The following is a 26,670-nucleotide window of genomic DNA, read 5'->3' as shown; positions in this document are numbered from 1 at the left end:
GCGCACCCAACATGGGGCTATAGCGAGCAGCTGATTCTCGGCCACAAAGCTGGGAGATGATGCGTACATCAGTAATTTTGCCCTTGTGAGCCCTCCCTTACCACTGGCCAACCCCCAGACTCGCTAGAATGCAAGAACACAAGTGTCTTCCGACGTAGTGGGTAACTAGAAAGCGAAATGCCCAGGACAGTGACGCTTTATAACGGTGATAAGAATGCAATAGAGGATTGTGTGGTTGGAGTGGAGAAGCTTGACGGAGTGACAGGACTCGGGGGAGAAGGTTGTGAGAAAGTGACATCTTCTATGACGACCACAGAGAACAACGACAACAAGCTGGCCATGGCTGTAGAATTTGACCACATGTATATAGGATGCTCGGACTCTAAGGCATCCATTGGAAAAGATATCGAAGTGCAGCACCTCAAAGATCTTCTCTTATTGCACTTGGACTTAATTCAGCAGCAAGCTGAACAGTTGGTAGCCAAAGACAAACAGATTAAGAGTCTTAGAGACGAAAATGAAAACGTAAGTTGGAATTTGAATAATGTTGAAATTTTAAATACCTGTGTATTGTTTACAAATTTGTGTAATAATATACACGTTTTGGCGTAATGTCTCCTGTATTTGACGAACAACAAAGTATTTTAGCGGAGCTAACCTTTGACGGTGGAGTGTGTAAGAAAGGATACTAAGAAGGGGTAGGAGGTGAAGGAGAATGATAATGTTTATTGTGGTGGCCGTCGCCATGCCATCATGGCCGTTGAGCGTAGTAGAGGAGTAGTAGCGGAGGGTCAAGCGAGCACCCGCTACTACACCACCCACACTCTCCCTAATTGTCACCACACCCTCACTCGTCAAGAACACCCTGGCAGCTCCTCGGGGGGGTTTATGACGGGGTAAATAGAGAGTTGTGGTGTAATAAGTGGAGTGTTGAGTGTGTAGCGAGTGTTGGTGTTGTGGTCATGAATGGCGGGAAGGAGTCAGCTGATCGTGATGGACGGCCCGCGCCCACCTGGCTACTATGGCCACACTTTACTACACTAACTCTCACTCTCCCTACCCCTTCACCATCATGAATCCCTTCAAATATATCCACACTATTATCGTCTTAATAGTTGACACAAATGTCAAAGCAATATTAGGAATGAAAGCAAGAGCTCTGCCATTGGGGTGATTTGAGGTTTGAATAATCAACACTTTAAATCACTATAACATCAAATACATTTGATATGGCAATCTGCTTTTGTAGTAGATATGCAAAATTCTTATTATTTCTACATTTTCCACTGTTTATGCACAAATTTAATATACAAAAATATAGTTTAATTGAATTTTTCAAAAGATTTTAAAATACAGTACAATACAGTACTGTACTGATCAACAGAACACAACTCAAATACAGTATAATATTATGATATTGAGAACCCATTTCCTTTCAAATTATAAGTTTAGAGATTTAATTTTAAATAAAGTTTGCCTTAGTGATGAAAGTAAGGCTCTGTGCTTTTAAGCTAGCTAATAAAGTACATAAACTACAACCTAGCTACTGTCCTCTAAGGTAAGATGTCCTTTCATGAGAATCAAGATCATGACCTTTCAGCTGTGATCCAACTGCACTTCACACTGCACCATGGTTCTTGAGACATTTAGGCCCCCATAGGCCCCATTTAGGCCCCCATAGGCCCCATTTAGGCCCCTATAGTCTCTGGCTTGGTGCCTTCTTATTTATTTATTTATTTATTTATTTATTTGTTTTTATTTATTTATTTATTTATTTATTTATATATTTATTTATTTATTTACTTATTTATTTATATTATATATATTATATATATAATATATATAATATATATAATATATATATTATACTATATAATATATATATATATTATATATATATATATATATATTATAATTATTATATTATATATTATATATATTATAATTATTATATTTATTATATATTATATATATATTATAATTATTATATTTATTATATATATTATAATTATTATATTTATTATATATATTATATATATTATAATTATTATATTATATATATTATATATATATATTATATATATAAATAAAAATAAATAATAAATGTTTATTTAGGTAAGGTACATACATACAAGAGATTTTACAAAGAATGATGCACTTATAGATATGGCTAGTACATACAATGCCTAAAGCTACTATTATGCAAAGCGTTTCGGGCATGAAATATTCTTTTATATTCTTTTATTCTTTTTCTTCTTTTATATAATATATTCTTTTAATAGTTACTTACTCTGTATCCATACATCTTTAACAAGTTTAAGTACTGCAGCTGCATTAAAATAATGCCCATCTGTGTTTAATCATCAACTGATCAAAATCCTACAGGCCTATAGATTTTGCCTTAACTAGATCAACAGTGAACGTGCTCTGATACCATACAGAAGAGGGTTTTGTTAGTTTGTTGATCGGTTATGTGTAGGCTAAGCTGGCCCGGTGCTTCCTTTCTGTTTGTAGGCTTAGAAAAAATAAAAAGTAATCATTTATTACTTGTAAATTATGACAACATTGCTTTGTTACCCATTAGTATTTTATTTGCTAAGTATGTCATGTCCTGTGTATGTTTGAATTCAACTAATATTTTTGCAACTGATAATAGTCTGCATTTAATAAAATAATTTTAAGGGATTTCAGCTTCTTCCTGACCATCACAATTTTAATTTAAGGTAAAATTAATGTTGAATATTTGTTAAATGGTATTGAATTTTTACCAGGACTGCTTTTAAGGTACAAAATACACAATTTAAAACTTTTTAAGTTTTGTACAGTACAGTACTGTGCTAATATTATTGTATTTAAGCTTGTACTTGTAATTAGTTTTGTAGTTACATGTACTTTTGCTGTCATAGGTCTTATATTTGCAGTTGCGGGCTAAATTGGAGCGTATGGATAGGAGGGTTTCCCTTAGCTTGCATAAAAAACCAAGTGAAGCATCTACCAACACAGAGAGTGGGACAGAAACAGCATCAGAAGCACCACCTCTCACACAGACCAATCATGAGTCTCCATCAGAAAAATCTGTAAATGTTGATCCTCTTCAGAGCACACCAGGATCTCCATGTAATAAATCTCTCTCTTCATTACTTCCAAACAAAGCTGGATCTCCCACTTTTAAAACTATATCTCCTTCTAATAAAGATGGATCACCAACCAATAAAATTGGGTTTCCTGGGAGTAAAACAGGGTTGCCCTCCATTAAACCTATATCACCAAGCAATAAAGTTGTAACTGCAATAACTAAAAGTATTATCCCCTGCAGTAAACCTGCATCTCCACCCAGTAATACTTTATCACCATGTAGTAAGCCTGATTCCCCTTCCAGTAAAATTGGATCCCAAAGTAGTGAAACAGAGGTCCCTATAAACAAGATTGTTTCCCAATATAATAGTATTGTGGAAACCATTGACAATAAAGTACTCTCTCCTAGTAAACTTAGTTCCCCGACTAACAAAGTAGTACCTAGCAAACCTGTGCCCCCTTGTACCAAACCTGAGCCCCCTTGTACCAAACCTGAGCCCCCTTGTACCAAACCTGAGCCCCCTTGTACCAAACCTGAGCCCCTTTGTACCAAACCTGAGCCCCCTTGTACCAAACCTGTGCCCCCTTGTAACAAACCTGTGCCCCCTTGTACCAAACCTGTGCCCCCTTGTACCAAACCTGTGTCCCCTTCTAATAAGCCTGCTCCACCTTGTAGCAAACCGACCCCCCCTTCTAGCAAATCTGCCCCCCCTTCTAGCAAACCTGCCCCTCCTAACAAATCTGATCCCCCTTCTAGCAAACCTGCCCCTCCTAGCAAATCTGATCCCCCTCCTAGCAAATCTGACCCCCCTTCTAGCAAATCTGACCCCCCTTCTAGCAAATCTGACCCCCCTTCTAGCAAATCTGATCCCCCTTCTAGCAAATCTGATCCCCCTTCTAGCAAATCTGACCCTCATTCTAGCAAACCTGACCCTCCTTCTAACAAATCTGACTCCCCTCCTGGCGGCAAACCTGCCCCTCCTGGCAGCAAACCTGCCCCTCCTGGTGGCAAACCTGCCCCTCCTGGCGGCAAACCTGTTTCTCCTGGCAGCAAACTTTCCCCTCCTGGTGGCAAACCTGTGTCTCCTGGTGGCAAACCTGTGTCTCCTGGTGGCAAACCTGTCTCTCCTGGCGTCAAACCTGTCTCTCCTGGTGGCAAACCTGCCGCTCCTGGTGGCAAACCTGCCGCTCCTGGCGGCAAACCTACCCCTCCTGGCGGTAAACCTGCCCCTTCTGGCGGCAAACCACCTGTCCCTCCTGGCGGCAAACCATCTGCCCCTCCTGGCGGCAAACCTGCCCCTCCTGGCGGCAAACCACCTGCCTCTCTTGGCGGCAAACCTGCCTCTCCTGGCGACAAACCTGCTCCTGCTGGCGGCAAACCTACCCCTGCTGGCGGCAAACCTGCCCCTGCTGGTGGCAAACCTGCCCCTCCTGGCAGCACACCTGCCCCTCCTGTTGGCACACCTGCCCCTCCTTGTGGCAAACTTTCCACTCCTTGCAACAAACCTTCCCCTCCTTGCAGCAAACTTGTGTCCTCTTTTAATAAAACTGTATCTGCTAGTGGCAAACCAGTTTCTACTTGTAGCAAACCAGTTTCTACTTGTAGCAAACCAGTTTCTACTTGCAGCAAACCCATTTCCACTTGTAGCAAACCCGTTTCCACTTGTAGCAAACCTGTTTCCACTTGTAGTAAACCCGTTTCTAACTGTAGCCAACCCGTTTCTACCTGTAGCCAACCAGTTTCTACCTGTAGCCAACCAGTTTCTACCTGTAGCCAACCCATTTCTACTCGTAGCCAACCCATTTCTACTCGTAGCCAACCCAATTCTACTTGTAGCAAACCAGATTCTACTTGTAGCAAGCCCATTTCTCCAACTAGTAATTCTGTGCTCCCTGCTGTCAAACCCATGTCCCCGGTCAGCCAGCCCGTGTCCTCGGTCAGCCGGCCCGTGTCCCCAGTCAGCCGGCCCGTTTCCCCAGTCAGCCGGCCCATGTCCCCGGTCAGCCAGGCCTTGTCTTTATCTAGCCAACCTTTGTCTCCATCCAACCAGCCAGTGTCCCCAGCTGGCCAGCCTGTGTCCCCTAGTAGCAATCCTCTATCCCCGTGTAGTAAACCTGTTGCCTCAAGGAACAAACCTGTGTCCCCAAGTAGCAAACCTGTATCTCCTTGTAGAAAGCCTTTATCCCCTTCTACTAAAACAGGATCTCCTTCTGGTGAAGTAGTCTCTCCTCCTTCAGGTAAACCAGGGTTGCCTTCCAATAAAGTTGCCTCACCTCCTAGTAAAGCCACATCCCCCCCACTCAAAGCAGTGTCCCCAAGAAATAAATCTCCTATACCCCCTAATAAATCTGTAAAAATTGAAGTGACGAGAAAACCCTCACTGAAGGCTGCCACACCAAAGAGCTCACCTCGAGAGAAATGCCCAAGAAGAGAAACAACTGAAAGTCTCCTGGGTGAAAATGATTGTGATACAGAACCAATATTAGATCAGCTTAAGAAGGAAATACCTAGGAACATTCAAACAAGAGACAGACACAATTTGAAACGCAAATCTGAAAGTGAGAGTGAGATATCTACCAAAAAATTTAAGCTGGATGAACCAACTGAATCCAGTGGAGCGACTGATCACAATTTGAGATCACGGGACAAATCTAAGGAGAAAATTAAAGATATAATCAAGCAGAGTTCTCCTATCCCTACGGCTGACCGGCCTGCCACACCAACGTCTCGAGCAGCAGCACTAGAAGCCAAAAAATTGCGCCAAAAACTTCTCCTTAAAGGTAAATATTTGATTGTTCTGTATATAAGAACTGACTCATGATTATTCATTGTATATAGGCCTATGGATGGAGTTATGAAAAGGGTCAAAATTAAAATATTAAAGAAGGGGTGTGTGAAGATAGTATATTGCAGAATTAAATGGAATCCCTGGTACATGTACTGTACTATACAGTTTATCAAACTGTTGTACTGTATGTGAGTGACATTTCCAACAGAAAATGAAATACCCTGTATTGTACTACTGTGTAAGAGAATTGAAAGTTTTGTTTGAATGTGAACATGGGTCGAGTAAATGAGAAATTTGGTGTAAAATTACTTCGGTGAGTACAGGTGCAGATGGCATTCAACTAGTCTGCAGGATAAGAGCCCTCTCTATCACAGTTCATTTTAAAACCAATTATTCTACAGGTTTTCCCCAAAACAATATCTGCCAGTTGTTTTTACATCATGGTCTTCAATTTACTAATGCACAGGTGTGAACAACAAAGAAATTGGCTAGTTGTACAGTTCTGCCCGGGGTTAGATCCAGGAATAGCTCACTTGCTAGGCGAGTGGGCGAGGACAGCAACCCTTGCAACTAAAGTTTTTTTTTGATCTGTATGATTGACTGGAAAAATACAAATTTAAGACTATAATGAGTTGGATAAAACAGTGGCTGGTACAATAAAAGACCTGGTTAGGAAAACTAGATAAGATAGGATGCAGCTAGAGGCATGTATGATGTGTGAAACACTGGTTTGCAATTATTTTTTGGAAAATAAAGGAGAGTAGTATAGAAGAAAACATCTACAGGTGAGTTTAGTGGTAGGGTAATGAGATGGATGGGTGACAAGCTGGGAAGAAACGGTTAGAGAACTGTGGCATGCATGCGAGCAAAACATGCAAAATTATACAGAATTTAACTGAAAGCAATATGTTGGTGATGGGGAAGGGAATGAATGAATATACTGTACAGTAATCATATTTGTGACACGTCATGTAGAAAACTTACACAAACTAGGCATATGCTGGAAGCCTAAAGTGAAGAAGGGGGCATGCCGCCTCTTATTATATATATCATAGTTATTGTGAAGAAAATATAAGAACAGTACTAGGAACCCACCACAGGTGTGTTTGCCTTTAGTCCATTAAAAAGTTTATCTTGCTCAGGATATAGCTAGCACAGTATGGTAATAGTTTCTCATGATGCTGATAGTGTGAGAAAGGCAGGAAAGGTATAGACCTGTCTAACCCTTTACAATACTTTGCCTTAATTTCCTGGTGTAAGTGCTTTCCCGTTCCCATAAAGTGGAAAATGTTTTACATTGTATTTATAATCAAATACTGCATATGCTCTTTGTTATGTTGTTGTGCTTTAAATACTACAGTATTTAACAAAATTTAAAATTTTTGTTTTGTGAATTTCAATTATGAATGTAAGCATTTTGTGCTCAGTGAAGTGTTCTTTTTGCGAGTATCTTGCATGAGAAAATCTGCTTTTAATGGAAGATTGTTCATAATAGACAGGTAGATATTGGAATCTTTATGTAGTGCTGCTTTATACAAATTAAATTTTGTTTGTGTAACTCGAGTCTTTACTGAATCAACGAGTCATAATTTAATATCGTGTCTAATACAAATCAGACATTCTCATGTTTGTCAGTGGCATGGCTTTTATTGTCTTACAATTATCTTAAGAAACTTTTTAGCTTTTAAAAAATTTAGTTGGAATTAAGTATCTTTGTTGTTTTAATTCCTGTAGAACTTTTTTTACTTATACCAGATATTAAAAGTTTTCCTTAAAATTAGTGAAAACCAAAAAAAAAAAAATTCATCCTTGCCAGTGCAAAATATATGCTTGAATGAGCAGTTGTAAACAGCTCAGCCATATTAGGAACAGATTGCAAGGAACCTTTTATTTTTATGGCAGACTTCAAGAATGTACAGTATATGACTGATTGCACAGGCAAGACTTGAGAGAAAAAAAAAAGCTTGCCTTAAGGGAATGAATTAGTCAGTAGTTGTGGTTGATGTATTAAATCTTAACTTTGTTTTCCTGTAATCTAGAGCGTCCATCCAGAGGACAACCGTGTGGTCAGAAGAGAGGTAACAAGACCAGTGATGCTAAGTGGATAGTTCTGCTTTCTTATGATTTCTCATAAACTAATGAATGGGCAGCACTCTTTGTGCACTTGCTTTTACATTTGTTAATGTCTCTCTCATGTTGACTTTTCACACACAAAGGTGGTTACTTGTGGTTACTTACTTTTCTGAATGCCTCTTAGATCAACTAGTGTCTGCTTTGCACAATACAGTTATAGTATCTCAAATACAGTATTTTACAATTATTTTTAAGCACATTGCTGTCTCTTTCTTAAGAGTGGTAGAGATTTCACAAGATTATTATTTTATTATTCAATAGTTATGCAGGTAAGTTAATGGTTCTGATGTGGTGATACACCAAAAAGTATATTAAAGTAATTAGTGTTGCAGGACTCAGTTTCAATTAAATAATTTTTTTTTCCAACATGTAACTATTTAATGATTATGAAAGTTCAAATATTATTAAGCCCACAGATAAATGAAATATGAAAATATGATAACAGTTCAGTAAGGTCAAGACCATTATCAAGTCAATCAAGTCGACTTAATAATGGTGCAGAGTGGACCGAAATTGTCTTTAATCACGGGTATCATGTAGGGGATGTGTTTTTGTTCTAGTCCTGGTACAGTATTGTGACTTATTCCAAAAATGAAAGTGATTGTAAATAAAACTTTGGTCATAAGTTTTGATGTACAGTACTGTATATTAATGTATTGATTTTGAGTATTGTATCCTTAGTGAACTTGACATAGCATGCATAAATATTCACATTACAGGTTGTACTGTTCAGTACTTGAATTATTGGTTCTAAAACAGTAATCATTAATTGCATCTGCTGTATTATGAATGTACAGTGCAAAATATTCAATACAAAGAATAACTGCATAATACTGTATATACCAATTTTAGTCATAGCACTGTCCCCATTCATTCCATGTCTTCTTGATTAACATATGCAATATAATTGTTATGTGAAACCACTAATATGCTGTAGAAAATTTTGTACTGTATTACATAGTCCAAAGTGGTTGAATTCCCTTAATTTATTATCATAATTATCATATTTAAAAATATTGACACTGGAAATAAATATAACATGCCTCTTCTTTAACTCTTTTGTTGTGATCATTTCCAAATCCTGTAACGTTTCATCAGACATCTAGCTTTCTAAATCAGAGTTTTTAATATAATACATGTTGTTATCTGTCGACTATAGAAGTAAATTTCACCCCAAGCAATAGATAAAAAAAAAAAAAAAAATTCCCACATTCATGTCTCTCATCTATTTCTCAAATATAAAAATTCAACGTACTGCAATTAAATTATATTTGTGTTGTTTTGTATATTGTTACATGTTGTGCAAAATGGGGGATAGAGGCAGATTAATTTTTTGTTGTATTTTGTGATACGTCTGCAATGTTTCTCTTGTATTAAGGACGTGAGCCACACAACGAAGGTTTACCCCATCTACTGTTATTGAATTTCCCTTTATCCCATTTTCCTGCTCTTCATACACTAGTGCTCTTGAGATCGATGGGTTGAAATCTGCCAAGTGTTGACTATTCTGTAGTTCTGACCAAACCTGTATGTGCTGCCTTTCCTTTGAGACTAGCATTTTCATGCCAGAGCTTTATGCACTTTTGTATGCTCTATGGCAACTGTTTCTCCCCCCCCCCCCCCTCCAAATACTGTTTCTGTGTTTGACTCTTGCAGTCCCTTGTGACTCATTTAGTATTTTATCCCTTTTCAGCCTGTTGTAGTTGAAATCAATACAGTACTGTACTGGCTTTTTCTCATCTTCAGCAGATTTAAGGATATCCATGGTATTGAGGATAACAAATTGCATACTGGTGTTCTTAAATGTGACTTAGCCCCTGGCCATCCTCTCAAGACCATAATATGGACAGTGGAAGTGGAAAGCAACTTTTGACTAGGCTGTGCATTGGCCATCCATGCTTAATGCAAGGCATTTCATAGAACAGTGCACTGCTCCTTACTGCCTGAGCTGCGTTGTGCCATTTACAATCGCACACCTCCCTGTACAATGTCCTGATTTTCAAGATCAGAAATCCTGCTGTCTCAATGTCCCTTTGATTTGTTTGTCCCTTGATAAAATCTTTGGTGAATTAAATATTTTTTTACATTACTCCTTTTGTGTTCTTTTTGCTCTCATATTAACTTCTTTAATGATATCTAGGACATTATTACTGCTTTGCACCAGACAGTGCTAGTCTTCAAGTTTGAGTGCCTTACCTGGAGAGAGTTCTAAGAGTTCTTGTACTTCTCGAGCCAGGCCTGGGGCCAGGTTCGCCTTTGATGATTACCGTACTATCATTATTGTCTAAACTGCATTGTCCCGCTTACTGTCGTAAACATCATTAAATGTCCTGATTTTCAGAATGATCTCAAGTCTTGCTTTGTTAATGACACTTGCTCTTTGATAGAATCCTTGGTGAATCCAGTGCTTTTGACATCACCATGTCTTGTTGTTTTTATCTTGTATTGGTTTCTCGAGTGATATTTAAGACCTTTTGAATATTCCATGTTGCAGACAGTGTTAAATAATATCCAGGAAGACATGTACATGGAGTACAGTACAGTATTACAAAAAATCAGCTATTCATTTTACTACATATTACAAATATTAAATTTAGCTTCATACAAATAAAATACAAATATTGCTACAATCAAGAAGCTGTAGTTATTATTGTTACATGAACCATGGCAGTAGTCAATTATTTAACAAGAATTCATTTATATTTAATATGGCCATTGCAGGCCAGCCTCCAACAGGAAGAGCAGTGCGAGGAGAAGGGATCCTGAACACCAGTGTGTCTTATTACCTTCCATATGGAATCTTAGTTGAGGATCCTAATCCTGAAGAGGAGTGTTTACAGGCACAAGTGGAGGTATGTAGAGGTACTCATATTAGCTGCATTTATTAGCATAACTTAAACTAGATTTCAGTAGTCAACAAGTACTGGTAGTTAACAAAAACTTAAACAATTCATTATGAATTCAGAAAAAAGTGAATGTTATTGTATTCTTCAGCACTTATTAAAATACAGTTGATTACTAGCTTTAATTTTATGTATGTCACTTGCTTCTTAAAAGTTTAGGTCTTTGTTAACCTTAAAGAATTTGTTCATACAGTGCAGAAGAAATATTCTAATTGAATACTGTACTGTAATTAGTTTTCTGGTTTAAAGGTAAAAAAAAAGAGGAGAATATATATGATGGTGCAGTTGTATTCATGCATGTGTAAATTAATGTATTTAATTAATAGATTCATCTTGATTACATTTAATTTAAAAATTTAGAGCAAGTTCTTGTGAAATGATTCTTTTTGTTCCCATGTGTGTGTATAAAACTGTCTGTCTGTCGGAGGTTGGTGGCCAAATGATTGGGGCTACTATCCTTATTAAACTTTACAGGGTGACTGGTGGGTATGGGAAGACTTGTCATGGGCAGGTTGGGGTTGGCCCCATTGCTCTGGTTCTTGTTGCAACCTCCATAAATTCTGTATTGATGAAATATTTGGTAACGAGTCCACAGAGTTTTACCGTATGTTTATAATTATACACAATTCAAAGTGATGTGTAAAACATGGCAGATTTGCATTCTGGAGACTCCCAACACTTAAATGACGCAGTCTTTTGGGGGTCAACTTGAGCACCACTAGATAACTCTTCTATTTGTCTGTAAATAAAAAGCCTCAGTAATAGGCTCTATGTATGTACACATGAAGAAAAATTTCAATGTACTGTACAGTACATTGCAGTACTATTCTATGCTTCTTAAATATAAAAGTAAAGCTTACCAATTGCCCTTTCACATTTGTTTACTCAAATTTATAAACATTTTACAAATATTCCACGTGTTAGTGGCTTTGTAATAGTGTACCAAATAATCATCAATACCTGTAATAATGTAACCCCATTGTGCCTTGTATACAAATAAATAAAATAATGTACTACTTAAACTTTTTTTTAATCCAGTTTCTTATTTTTTAGATTCCACGATGGGGAACACGCATATTAACCAGTCTCTATGTAATGGAAGGCACAGAAAACTTGGAAGATGAAGTTTTCCTAAAGAGACACGCTAAGCCTGAACAAGAGGAAAAGAGACGCAAGAGGTAATAAACTGAATATGAAATACACTGTAGTGTATTACATTATACTAGTGTACTAGACACATGCTAGTCCACGACATGGTCTAATGGATTGCAACCTGGAGTTCTACTGATCTCACAAGGATTTCTTTCTTTAACTGGGGATCATTAGAGGTAGAATATTCCTGGATGACTGGGCCAGAGTGAATGGGGGGATTGTGTGGAAATCCTAGTCTAGCTTTAGTGGAAGCCTCATGAAACCCTTGTGAGCTCAGATGAACTCCAGGTTGCAATCCTTTTGACTGTGTTGTGGACTAGTCGACCGCACAGGTTCGAACCCTCATCACGCCTCCTACGGATTTTCTCATTGACACATCATTCAATGTGATTACATTGAATGATGTGTCATTCACATCATTTAATGTAATTAGTGTGATTACTCTCTATTCATTAAAATATAAAGTATCTATGGCCTTTAGTATCTTATGCCTTAATCTAGATCAAAGAGTATGGATACTAGCCATTTGCATGCAGCTAAAGTAGATTTGATATACCGGTACCTATAAGAACATAAGAATTAGGGATATAACTTCTTTTGATAGTTATATGCAAGCTTCTACACTCATAGAACATCATGGAATGACAACTGACTAGTTAAAGAAGTATAGGAAGTCTCAAATACAAATTTATCACGGGACCGGATAATATTTTACATGTACTGTATTTGCTCCACCATTGCTTTACAAGCTGAATTACATTGTCAAAAACATGTTACAACCCTATTAGACACAATTTGATACATTTTATGCATGGGGTACATTTTTGTTAGACCACAACTCTGATAATAGCATATATGTAAGATATACAGTATAGTAAATATACATGATTGTTATTTTAGTATATCATGATTTCATTCCTTATGTTTCAATGGTTATCATTAGTTCTTCACCTGCAGCCAAAGCTTTCAGCACCTTAAAAAAGGATTTTCTTGTTGAGGATTAGCATTCCTGTATTTTTACACAAGGATATCTCCTTTGGGATTGACAACTACAGCCACATGAAACTTACGATACAGTACACATATTCATAATATCTTGAAAATAGGCATAATGTTTTATCATTTAATTTGTTACAGGTGGGATTTACAGAGAATGAGAGAGCAGCGTCATTATGAGCGTCTAAGAGAACGGTATGAAGGTCGACAAAATCCAAGCGAACCGGAAGTATCTGGGTACCGGTCATTATGGCCAAATCCTGAATCGGCTGTATATTTGCATGTAGACGATTGTCTACCTGTCTGTGCCTTTGGTCAGCCCATGGCTAGGATACCTCCTCAGTGAGTAATTATTTAAGTGATAATATATTCTTAAACTTTCTTTAAGCAAGCCTATTGATGCTCTACACCTAGAGATTTAATAAGGATGAGTGTGAATTAGTGATGCTAAAACAGATTTTGAGCCGTCTTAAAATCATTGCATGTACCTACAACTTTGCCACACTGGTGTTAATTCCAACTACAGTTATATAACAGAAACATAAGTAAGTCCAGTTTTCAATATTGTCTTTATGGGAATAAGTAAATATTTTTCCTCAGCTTTACAGTGTTTAAAACTTTTCCATTTGTTGTTATAGCTTTCACATGTTAATATAGTAATAAGATCTTCAATTTAAAAAAATCTTAAACCTTACTAGAAGTACTGTATGTATGTATGTGTGTGTGTGTATATATATATATATATATATATATATATATAATATTGTACTTCTAGTAAGTAACAAAATAGAGAAATATTGTAAGAAAATAGGGCCAAATATAATATAAATAAGCAAATTACACAAAGTACTGTAATGGTAATATGTTGGCAAATAAATACTGTTAATCAGAACATGAAAGTAATGACAATTGATCCACAATGTTGCTTTCATGTGAGTAATGTGCAAGTTCTGTTTATTTGTTCATCGTTGTATTGTGTCATTTATTTTATTTTCTGTCTTTCTCCCCGTTCTTGCCAGGGAGTTTGTATTGCCGTGGTTATCCGGCCGCTGCCAAGATGGTATATCAACTCGCCGAAGAAAAAGACCGTAGAACTGTGTCCAGAAATTAATAAAACACAATAACATTTTCTTGTTATTTTATTTTTTGTTTTCAAACTTCTTTCTTCTGTCAAAATGCCTTTTAAGTATTATTTTATATTCACTTTTCTAATGGTATCATTTGTCATTTATAGAGCATCAAACACTCTAGACATCTAAGATATATATGTAGTGTCAAGATTTATTATTTTTTAAAAGATTTGTATAACCAGCTTATCACATGGCTTTCGTACAAATTAACTTTTAAGTGACTCATATTGTGTCTAACTTGTGAATATTAACCAAAGTGAGGTAATTCATGAATGTATCATGAGAGTGCTTACATGGATCCATTAAGAGAGTTTGTTCAACTTTTTATCATGAAAGATGTTTGAGGGATGCAAATCAGTCTGAACTAGTCATTTGCAAATAGTTTAATACATATACCTAATTTTCAGACTGTCATCATCCTTACTACAGGTTTTAATGTCTAATATAGATCTTTCTACTTAAATTGTTTTATGAATACTTAAGATTTTATTTTAGCTTATTGCAAGAATTTCCTGCTCATCATCAAGTATTTAGAACAATTTAAATATTACCTCACTTTGGGCTAGCCCTATTATTAGGGGTTATTCTTCACAGGGTCTACAAAAACACTTGATACTTAATTTCAATAAAACAGTTTGCCAACATTTTTTTAATGTTCATGACATTGCAATATGGTTTGGATGTGAATATTTGAATTATATAATTCTTTTTACAATACCTGAATAATTTTTCACGTCGCTTAAAAATGAAACTGTATATAATAAGAGATCACATGGTCAGAACTTGATTTCAAAGATGGCTTAACGTATATTTTACTTTTATGCTGTTTCCCACGTCCTATTTTTCCACATGCTTCACTGGAGAGTACAATTGTTGAAAGGAATTTTAAAGACTAAATTTCTTGTTAAACTAGGGTAAAAAATACAGTATTGAATCATATTCTTGTTATTACTACCCAAAAATATGCCTTTTCCTCTGTTGAAAAGAACAGTATAAAGCCTAATTTTTGGCTGCTGTTCTTTTGCTATGATTAAAGTTGAGGGTAAACAAACTTCTGGTATGTCATACCATTGCTAGAAATGCACGCTATAGCTACATTCTATCTTGGAAATGCACTTCTATCATGGCTGAAAGGAAATGTACCAAGGTGGCAAGCAACCATCTTGCTGGCAAGTGACATTTGCCTATCTCTGGGAGGAAATGAAACTGGTGTTTTAATTTGCATCTCACCTTTGGAAATACCCGAGTTGCAGAAAACCTTCCATGTGACGATATTGAGGTATAATTTACATCCATTCACTAAAACATCAAAATTATTGGGACCACTTAATGTTGTACTCTAGAAAATACATATTTAAGAGGAAGCTACATAATAATTTACACTAAGAAGACTGGTTCCAAATCTGCACACAGAAATAACACCACAAAACCAGAAGGCATGGCAGAATGTGCTATACCAAGTAGCCCCGGTGAAAAGCACAGATGCACAAGGTGTGCACACAACTTGATCAACATCAAAGGCAAAGACTTCAACACTCCCTCTACACATATGAGGACATAACTGACCGACCTCTTATAGTGTTCAAAAGAATTTGATAAATACCTTCAAAGGATATGTGATTAACCAGGCTGTGAGCAGCTGCATTGAACAGCCTGGTTGACCAGACCAACCATGAGGCCTGGTTGGAGACCAGTCCGCAGAGACACTGATCCTCAGAATCATCGGTGTATACATTCCCTAGAAAGGCGAAGAATTAGGAGTGACATAATTGAAGTGTACAAGTAGATAAAATAGCATAACTGAGGATATTAATATGGGCATTGAATATATCGGTGCAAAATAGAACAAGAAACAATGGAGGCCTTTACACTGTTGTTAATGAATCTGATAGTTGACATCAAAATGTGTTAATTCTTTTGATATCGCAGTACCTACAAAAAGCACTAAGCCCAGGTTATATAGCACCTTGTGTGTTATAGAATATTCAAGTGCCTAGATGATATTCAGGATGCCAATATTGGCAGCAAAAGATGAGATGAACAATATCAAAGTTGGCAGATTCACTGACGGGATGCTATTGAAGGACAACCTGACTTAAAAGTGCAGTGGAAAAGTAAAATTTATGATCCTGAAAATCAGGACATTTTATGTTGATATGTTAGCAGAACAGTGCAGGTTTATATTCATTTAAGTGCCAAGTATGACCAAAGATATTTCCCCACTTCCTATTTCAGGGAGAGGAATGCAGCCACAGAGATTGATCATATTTGATAAATATTTTTAGTAGCATATCCACTATCTGCAACAGTTGCAAATGTGATATGAATGACATGAATCTCAAAGTAAGGATGGAGTTGACCCTGCCAAGGAAGTTTCTGGTGAGAGTAGGTCAGTAGGGTGAATCAAAGACAAAGTGGGGTCTGGGCCCACTGTAGCCAGATATATGGAGCCTGATTACTGTTCATCCTGAGGGTGTGGGCCTGACTGCCCACTCCTATCCCCTTCTATTTCCACACATAGGAAGGGATGTGTTGAAAAATCATCGTAAAATGATCTTAAATTAGACTTTACTACCCAGCACCCCCATCTTCCATGGAGACAAACAAGCACATGGGCAACCTCAAGTGTAACAAGGACAGTATAGTGGAACCTCGAGTGACGAGCGGCTCCAGTTACGAGCAAGCCACTTGCAAAAAAATGTCTCTGCTGACGAGCTTTCGTTCGATTAACGAGCAGTTCCCGCTGGTTCTCAGACACCTCCAACGACAGTTTCGTTGTTTCGCAAGATGAGTTTTCCACATGACGAGCTCGGTGCCGAAACGGATTAAACTCGTTAATCTAGGCGCCACTGTATATACATAACCACTAAAAAGTCTGAATAGAATCTCAAGTACTGATAGGGATACCAACACTGAAATGCCCAATTGACCCAATATCCATCGAGGAGAGCAGAGGGAATCAGGCGGGTCACATTGAACAACCCATTTTACCCGCTCCACTGCCACACCCCCCTCATCAAAGAAGTGTGTTGCCTTTGTTTTTTTTCAGTTGATTTTGCAGGATTCCTACTTTGCTACTAAAGAGGCAAAATATTTATGAATTCTGGTGTACAGAGGAACGAAGACAATTACTTACAATTGCTGTCAAAGCATGGGTTTGAAACACTTATCACTTTACCTAGTCACTGAAGCTGGAAGGTCTCTTCTGTCATGGGCATTATTTCTCATGTTGATGTTTTTTGGTGTTCCCTGTGGAGGAGCTGGGCGTGTATGTTCTCACTAATTTTGCATTAAAAAGTATTAAGATCATTGCAATGATGGAAATATGATTTGGGACTATTATAATTTCTGAACCAATATACTGAAATAAGGTATCTTTTTAACGACACTAGAACGACATTTTGCTCGTTCCTCAGACTACCGATTCATTGCTGCAAGGTTGAAACAATTCAATGTACAACTTCAGTGATTGATAAATCATATGATCTAAATTAAAAAGAAGTTTCTACATTTGTAATCAATATAGTGCAGTAAAATTGTTAAAATTTGATTTTATAAAAAGCACTTATCTCTGTGTTTTTGAGTTTGACATTGTCCAAGTTCTTCAAAACTATTGGTAATTTGTTTGCATTTTGTGTATTTGCTGTTATTCCCAATGATGTGTAATTCTACCACCACATATGGCAGTGGGAGGGAGAAACTAAGGTTAAAGGTTGGCATTCTGAAGTCTATAGCAAAGATCAATAGTACTGTACATTTAAATTAAGTCATGGAATGATGACCGAGCAATACCTGTCACATGGTAGCCTTTCCAGGCTGAGGTTCTGAAGCCTTAGTATTTTCTTAATGTTCATGGCTTCATATCAATCCAGATTAAGGTTTGGCATGCATTATACTTTCCTTTTGGCCAGAAGAGGATTCATAAGCCATGGTTATTAGCCATCCTATGCATTAGCTGAGCATGCAAGTCACCCTACCATGACAAGGCAGTATTGTACCTATTTACTTCAGACCTAAAGCTGAAGTAAATAGGAAGCAAAATATCGTCCAACTCTGAAGGGAATGCCTTAACGTTTTGTAAGCTCACTCTGCAATACTTGCTATGCAAACCTTCTAGGGGGAAAAAATAGGTGTTTTTATGATGCCCTGGATGCTGATGGATAGACTAAGATACTTATTGAGGACAGAGGCTCAGTGATCCTGATAGGACTTTAGGTTCAAGATTAGAGCTTCAAAAATTAGGCAGGGAATTGGCTATTTTATATAATTTGCACAACTTTCACAAATTTGACTATATTCCTAATGCCCCAGAAAAATTATATTAAGATTGAGTGGGTTGCAGATGTTGGACAGCATTAGGTGTACTGTCCTGTGAAAATCCTTAATGAGTCATGTAGTAATAAAGTCAGTAACAATTGTAGATTAGTTAGGAGAGGTTGGGCTAACTACAGCAATAGATGAATATATGAGACATGAAGGTAAAAACAAGTGCACAGAGATTGTGGAAAACCAAAGGATGAAAGCTTCAGGAATTTAGACCTATGCCATAGCTTTGGAAATATTTCAGCTATAGGCAATCACCTTCTCAGTTTCATGAATTATACAGAAATCTTAACCCTAAACTACTGCTATCATTCTCAAACAATACTGACAATGCTCCTGTTTGTTAATGATTTAATGTGCCACTCAATATTCAAAATTTCTAAACATTGTGGTTGTCATTTGACACTAGAAACTTCTGGCAATCATTTGCCTTACTGGTTAGAAATCCTGAAATCCTTAGTTATCTTCCTGGGCATTTATTACAACAAAATTGGTACTATGTTCAGGTGCATCACTATTTATAGATGCCTATGCTCTGAACCACTGATGCTATGCAAAATTTCAAAGAACTACTGTATTACAAATACAGTAGTTTACATGAAAATGAATTCTCAATTTTTTGTTTCCAATATTTCTTCACCTACAACCAAATTAACATAGTTTTTCTTATTTGGCCTGACACCGAATATTTTTTTTTTTTTTTTAAGATTCTTGTATGATCACCAGGAAAGGGACCCAAGAAACAGGTGAACAGTTTGATGGCCAAGACAAGAAAAGACTGACAATGACAATTATTTTGTGTGAATGTAGACAAAACACATTGGGAGAGAGAGTATACTACATATCATAAACATCTTGCAAATATCTTAACAGTTCAAGTAACTGAATATTTTGTAGTAATTCATGGCATTACCTAAATTTGTTACCATCTGGAAAGGGCAATAATGAAAAGTTAAATTCAGGTTTACAAATTTATGAGCAATTATATATATAGTTACAAGTCACTCTTAAGAAAGACAGATATGCAAATGAAGATTTGGTTTTACATATTTTAAGTAAATGAATACAATTGCTGCAACTTTCAATCAAAGTTGCTGCTAACCAAGCTAATGTTCATACTCCTGATTCCTTCCACTTTTAGTGTACAAAAAGGAAGACATCACAGCACACAAGCAATGCTTTCTAACTTCAAAATATGAATAACTAGGCAGCAATAAAAAAAAAAAATCAAAATGTATTCCAATATGACAACATTATTAACATCGTTAAAACAACTCTTTAGGAGCAGCACCCCTAAAAATTTGTTTGGTAGGAAGGTTTAATAACCAAATAAACAAGGTTACAAAGTCATATCCACAGTCATACCTGAAAGTGTCACAAAGAAGACACTTCACATCTTCATAACACAGGAGACATGGTCACTAGTCTTTTTACCTTCATAGAATTGAGTTAATGAGCAGCATGAACTAAAGGCACACTGTAGTTATTTATAAGGAAATCTTTTCAGTGTTGTGTTAAATAACTCACAGGAGAGAAGCAAGCATATGCAAAGACCAGGAAGTATTGACTCAAGACATTGGTCTATTGAGCTGCCATCATCCATCACACGATGATCAATTCTTGGCTGGAAGAGCAGACTTGTCAAGGTCATCAAAGTATGGGTGCTTCAGGGCTTCTTTTGCAGAGATCCTTTGTGTTGGGTCATATATCAAGGTTTTCTGTAAATAAATCAATGGAAATATATGTCAACATAAACCTTTGAATGCATTATTCCTACCAAGATCTTCATACTCTTACTTTTCACTGCTTTTGTTGTCTTCCCCAAGGCATATAAAAAAGCTTATTTAAAACTCTTAAAATGCCTGAAACATTTGCAAAGTATTTTACATTCTGGTTCGGCTATTGTAAAAGTTAACAATTGATTTCCAGTACTTATTAAGTAAATAAGAGTAACAAAAGTAAATTATTCTGAACTTCATATACTCACAGAGAGCAAATCTAAGCCATCAGAATCCATCTGCTTAACTGAGTTTGCAAGATTATAGTCTGTCCACTTAGGGAAATTTGCCTTGTAATCCTGTAGTTGTGTTACACCTGGCCAGTTGTCTTCTGTAGGAGTTGTCAGGGTTCTGGAACATGGAAGCAACGTTATCCATAGACAACACTATTGTTAATTTATAATGCACAGGAAAATAAATGTTAATGCTACATTTACAAATACCAGTACTATGAACTACTGTATACTGTATCAATCGACTGATAACTGGGCGAGACTGAATTACAAGAACATTGAATTACTATACAGAAAATGGGCATAATTTGTTTTTGCACGTGTGCACACAAACTAACGGCGAGAAAATTAATACTCGACAACCCTCGAGAAGTCAACATTATGGTGCTAGAGATCCGCAATGTGAATAATAAACTGATAATCATTACTGCCTACAGTTCACCAGCAAGCAAAACACGGACTAAAGAACTAGATAAAGAGAGAGCCTTATAATAATTATGAGAGGAATTATGGTAATAAAGATAATTCATGCTTCTTGAAACAAGGTTACTTTGATTTGAAATATGCAGACTGTGAATCCCATGAGGCAACATCTACATCCTTGGATGTAGAAACATCCAAGGTGACAATGTAATCATCTGCTCCATGAGTATTGTCAGCAAACTTTGTGTCTGGCATTGACAGATACCGTCCAAGCCCACCACCCAGCCACACTACAGCTTGTCAAACCAATAAAACTAGATATTTACCTTATTTCCACTTTCCTCACATTTTGCATGCAAATTGATCATTGTATAAAAGAAAAAAAATATTTGGATTTTTTTTTTAATTTTAGCTCATTGGTACACATGTATTCATATCCATAGCTGCACTTTAGGGGTTAAAGTATCCTTGTACAACATAATTATCTGATCTGGCACAAGTAATGACTTTTACTTATGTGATCTATAATAAAACAGACAAGACAGTAATACCTGAATATTCTGAAAAGCTGGTCGATTTCTGAATCTCCGTGGAAAAGAGGGCGTTTTGTCACCATCTCGGCAAATATGCAGCCCAAAGACCACACATCCACGGGACAAGAATAACGAGAAGAACCCAAAAGGACCTCAGGTGCTCTGTACCATAAAGTCACAACCTATAGCAGAAAAAGAGGTCAAGCTCAGATAGCAAAATATTTAACATTCCAATATAAAACTAATACGAAATCTGTAATTTTGCAGTAACATTCTGTATCATTAGGATTAAACTTGAAACTGATTAAATAAATACACATAACTAAATATAGGGACAGTACATACTGTACAGCATTTAATTTACTAAATTAAAATAAAACATTCCACACATGCTTACCTCATGTGTGTAAACCCTAATGGGGATACCAAAAGCTCTAGCCAATCCAAAATCAGCAATTTTGATGACTCCTTGTTCATTAATAAGAAGGTTTTGTGGTTTGAGATCTCTGTGTAATACTCGTCGCTGATGACAATACAGGATACCCTGGAACAGCTAGAATACACAAAGTTACAAATTACTACAGCATACCGTAACTAACCTGGTAAAAAGAACCAAAGAATAGGAAACTGCAGAAGGCCTATTACCCTATGCGAGACAGCAGCTATTTATGCCCAATTGTGTGTATTCATGTATGTCTAACCTATAATAGAAAAACAATCCAGCAACCACACATCTACCAATATTGATACCTGGCAACATTATCGTCCTTTCACACATTCACACACAGGTACCTCGGCACTCAAACGGCTCCTAACTCAAACAATTCAGCACTCAAGCACTTTATTCGAGAATTAAAACACTTGTCACCTAGTTTGTTCGGCACTCAAACGTAAACACGCATAACAAGTTGGTTTTCCCAGTAGCTGTTGTTCAGTGGACAATCCCACTAAATGTCTCCACAAACTTTCTTGTACATTTCTTATATTTTTAGCGTAACTAGGTTACCATGGTGCCCAAGGTTAGTAATAAGAGCCAAATGAAAAGGAAATTTTATATACAGCACTATTTTATCATGTTTTCTCATTCTTCTCTACATAAGGGAGGTTTCTAATTCCTGGGCCTAGTGTTATCATACTTCTCTGCACAGGTTTAAATAAGGAAATATATGCCCAATCTATAGTTCTGTTGAAAACTGAACTGCATACCAGTAATCTAAATGGGTTCTAACAATAGGTCAAAAAATAAAACTTGTATTTCAAGATACAATTTCCAGTATACTATAGTATTTGCCTTATTTTGAACATTATTTCTTCTCTTAAGATCCGTACTTATCATGACTCCCAGATCTTTTTTGCATCAAGATTTAGCAAGTTCAACATTTAACCAACTTTTGGCACATTATCACCCTTCATTTGTCAACAATAAACGTTCTGTCAATCTTTAACCCACTTTAAAGTCTATATCTTTTTGCAACCGAGTCCTCCAAGCTCATTCCCCAGCATTTTAGCATCACCAGGAAAGTTCAGTCCCGCATCAAAATTGCTTTTATGTATGGTGTACAACCAAGGGTCCCAGAAAACGAGTAAACATTTTATGTACTACTGAGTGAGCAGCTGAACAGGGTAGCCATTAGGTAGCATAGATAAGAAAAATCCCTGAAAGTATGTTATTGCTTTGGATTTATTTAGTGTTTCAAATTTACTTAAGAGTTGGGGAAATGTTGATAGGAGTTGACATCCGAGTGAATATTGACCCAGCTGTCAAATGAAAATTAAAATTGCAAAATTAATAAGGAGTTGCAATCCATGTAATGGAAGGCATAGAATGGTTAGGCGTGTAGATATAGTACAGTATTAGAATTAGCCCCAAATATATCAAACAATTTTAAAAACAAAGCAAGTAAGAATGGAGACTAAAATGGCTCCTGGACCTTAAAAAATAAACAAGGAGAACCTTGAGGAAATGTTAAAAATAGCAGTCAGTGACAGGAATCAACAAAATTTATAAGAATCCTGTAAATCCACAACACGAACTAAAAGTCATCGATTCAAGTTACAAAATTGTTGGCAAACAAATTGGTGTTGAATTGGATTGATGGATTGAATTAATTGAGAGTACATTATACCAAAATTTCATAACATTACAGGGCAGATTTTGATTACAACACACTATTGCCACTATTTTAACTAATACACAATCATCTCATTCACATAAGCAACAGAGATTCATGCACACACTAACCTGTTCACACAAACTTATTATGGTTTATTTAATTGGCACTAAACTATATACATATTCTGAAATTGTAGCTCTTCATCTGACAGAAGTCCCATCTGAATGGTGGTCCATCTGTGGTGGCATTTCACATCTGTCCAAATACTTTCATGTCCACTTTAATTTCCAAGGATATGGATTTACGTTTTTTTTTGCATCACTACTAATACTGTACTCAGTGTTTTCATACATGAGGGTCAGAACAAGAGTAAATAGGAAAAGGAGAAAACAGGAACATATAAAATTATAAATGAGACTATTGAACATATTAAAATCAATTCAATTCAATTCAAAGACATGCTACTTTAATAAAAATTTAAAATAAATCAGACAGCAAGCTTCTCACCTGATAACAATAAGATTTTACAAGCTTTTTGTCAAGGTACTTTCCAGACTCAAAGGAGTCTACATACTTCTTAAGGTCCATATTTAGGAATTCAAACACAAGGAAAAGTTTACTCTCTTGCATGAGCACATCCTCCAACCTGTTGAAGTAAAGACAGATTTAAATAAATTACTAATGACATGAACTGAAGGGCATATAAAGTATGGGTAACAAAATTATGCACACAGTATATTGTAAATTTACCAAAACACACATTTTATAATAACTTACAAAACAATGTTGGGATGCTGAAGTTCTTTCAGTAAGGATATTTCTCTGATAGCAGTGGATGGAACACCTTCTTCCTCGTTTTCCAATCTGATTTTTTTCATGGCCACAAACTTGCCAGTCTTGCGGTTTTTGGCTTTGTACACTACACCATAGGTTCCCTCCCCAAGCTTCTCTATGCGTAGGTAGTCCTCCATTGTCTCTGAAATTTAAAAGCAGTCAGTGACAGGAATCAACAAAATTTATAAGAATCCTGTAAATCCACAACACGAACTAAAAGTCATCGATTCAAGTTACAAAATTGTTGGCAAACAAATTGGTGTTGAATTGGATTGATGGATTGAATTAATTGAGAGTACATTATACCAAAATTTCATAACATTACAGGGCAGATTTTGATTACAACACACTATTGCCACTATTTTAACTAATACACAATCATCTCATTCACATAAGCAACAGAGATTCATGCACACACTAACCTGTTCACACAAACTTATTATGGTTTATTTAATTGGCACTAAAGTCTAAAATGACTGGTCAAGTCTAAAATGATTTTGGTTGTGTCACTAAATTTCTTATGAACTTTGCTTTATTGATAAGCCAAACCACTACAGCCCTAAAAATCTAACAAATTACACAAAATACAATTTACATTAAAAATTGTTTCAAAGCCGAAGCCCTTTTATGTTTTCCAAACCAGAGCCATTTGGACCACCAAGGGCTCATACCTTACAAAGCTTTTATGGTGGATCAACGGCAACGAACTATCATCGATGGACCACCTCACCAAGTCAAAAGCGTGAGCAATACTCTACTTTAGACAGGTCACATCTTACAAAATACATTGTGAAAATTTATTTTAAAACTTGCTTAACCTAAAATGGCTAAACCTAATTAGACAGCTCATCCTCCTGTTTAGATAGTAGTGTACTTATAATAATGATGTAGACCATTTTATTTATATTAGGCTAGGCCTAATATTAAAGTTAAACCAACTCCAACATTCACCCCATACCATAAAGACAACTAGGCTATGGCAGTCACAAGTCTACATATCTTAAGTTGCTCAATACTAATGATAATTAATGGTTATGGGTCTTAGGAAGGTTTAAATTCCAAGTAAGCCCACGCCATACCATTCCACCAACACATCTCAAGTGTAAAATATGGCCCTCAAGACAATTTTTTTTTTTTTAATTAACAATAACGAGGCCACTCCCCCTCCAGAAGATAATTTAACAAGTTTCATGTCATACTTGTCATTCTTTCTGAAAAAAAACACCAATTATTCTGTAGGTGTTGGGCGTTTGATCTCTAGCGAGCATTTAAGGGTAATGATATAATGGAGAATGTTAAAAGTACCCGCCAACTGCCTCCAACACCTACAGGTGTCTCGGAACACAACGACATTAACGACCATATGGTCTCACGCCCATCTGGCGTCGCACTCCCGTCACCCTCTGCCTCAGCACTCACACTCTGCCCGGGACTAATGCCTGCGGTGCTGAAGGCAGCCAAGACACTTACTTTACGTTGGATATTTCAAGACAAAAGACACAGCCCTTCCCACGTTGCTGTCCAAATCCACAAATCAGCGGCCTCGGAGCGCCCAGCCAATCACCGTGTTTGTTTTCATTTTATCCACCAATCAAGAGAGAGAGAGAGAACTGAAACTCTGGCAATAGTTCTTTTTATATTATTAACACCTCAACTATAAAAATAATTCCTAACGTTGCGATGTCTAATTGAGAAACAATTACATTTTTATTTATTCGGTTCTTTTTAATGTGAGGATAAAGTGTAGAAGCACTTGGAGACGCGTTTCTCTTCACTTTAATTCAGCATTTATTATTATTTAGTAGCAATAAACTCTAAATATTTTCATGATGTTGCAAGAAATTAGGTATAAAGTAAATGTTTTATATGTTGCTGATATTATATTTCTAACAAAAGATAAAAAATCTGGGACTAAGTGAAAATAATATTTATCTTGTGATCGCTGCAGGCGCTTAACAAACTATCTTCACAATACAGTACAATCCTTCCAGTAGTAATTTACTCTGTAATAATTGCTCCCATACTTATATGTATATATTTATGGAGTAAGTTGTGCCTTAGCGAAACATGCCAGGCCTTTTAATTGTATAAAATAACTTGAACTTTGAGTAAGTTTTTCAACTTCCTTCCCAAATGATTAACTGATTAAGAAATATAAGGAACATTCTTGCTAGAATAATTTACCTAAGCCTTTTAGTTATATTCAATAACAAATATGTACATATATTTATTTCTCCTACAGGTTTAGTAATGT

General features: G+C 36.4%; 2 protein-coding genes across 7 annotated transcripts; one reads left to right on the top strand and one right to left on the bottom strand.

The window, feature by feature from the left end:
• On the top strand, positions 1-15,117 carry LOC123745775 (nascent polypeptide-associated complex subunit alpha, muscle-specific form). Of its 3 annotated transcripts, none has more exons than XM_045726747.2 (7): positions 1-525; positions 2,922-5,856; positions 7,904-7,942; positions 10,719-10,849; positions 11,954-12,078; positions 13,190-13,390; positions 14,068-15,117. In XM_045726747.2, exons 1-7 carry the CDS (start codon positions 178-180, stop codon positions 14,138-14,140), a joined length of 3,852 nt encoding a protein of 1,283 aa, XP_045582703.2. In that variant the 5' UTR covers positions 1-177; the 3' UTR covers positions 14,141-15,117. The 3 variants fall into 3 exon arrangements, with proteins under 3 accessions (XP_045582703.2, XP_045582704.2, XP_069173753.1); XM_069317652.1 differs by lacking the exon at positions 1-525 and adding an exon at positions 756-896 and having other exon boundaries at positions 14,068-14,177; XM_045726748.2 differs by lacking the exon at positions 7,904-7,942.
• Positions 15,118-19,458: 4,341 nt separating this feature from the next.
• Positions 19,459-26,017, bottom strand: Cdk1 (Cyclin-dependent kinase 1). Of its 4 annotated transcripts, none has more exons than XM_045726750.2 (7): positions 25,887-26,017; positions 24,360-24,558; positions 24,090-24,228; positions 21,866-22,021; positions 21,487-21,650; positions 20,489-20,630; positions 19,459-20,219 (listed from the first exon to the last, which is right to left on the bottom strand). In XM_045726750.2, the coding sequence occupies exons 2-7, from the start codon at positions 24,551-24,553 to the stop codon at positions 20,115-20,117; spliced, it is 900 nt and encodes a 299-aa protein (XP_045582706.1). In that variant the 5' UTR covers positions 24,554-24,558; positions 25,887-26,017; the 3' UTR covers positions 19,459-20,114. The 4 variants fall into 4 exon arrangements, with proteins under 4 accessions (XP_045582706.1, XP_069173752.1, XP_045582707.1 ...); XM_069317651.1 differs by having other exon boundaries at positions 25,836-25,919; XM_045726751.2 differs by lacking the exon at positions 25,887-26,017 and adding an exon at positions 25,746-25,884.
• Positions 26,018-26,670: the final 653 nt, after the last annotated feature.

The sequence above is a fragment of the Procambarus clarkii genome, chromosome 88 (assembly GCF_040958095.1).
Source record: "Procambarus clarkii isolate CNS0578487 chromosome 88, FALCON_Pclarkii_2.0, whole genome shotgun sequence".
Taxonomy (NCBI): Eukaryota; Metazoa; Arthropoda; class Malacostraca; order Decapoda; family Cambaridae; genus Procambarus; species Procambarus clarkii.
The sequence above is the reverse complement of the archived record's forward strand: the minus strand, read 5'-3'. Positions and strand labels throughout refer to the sequence as shown.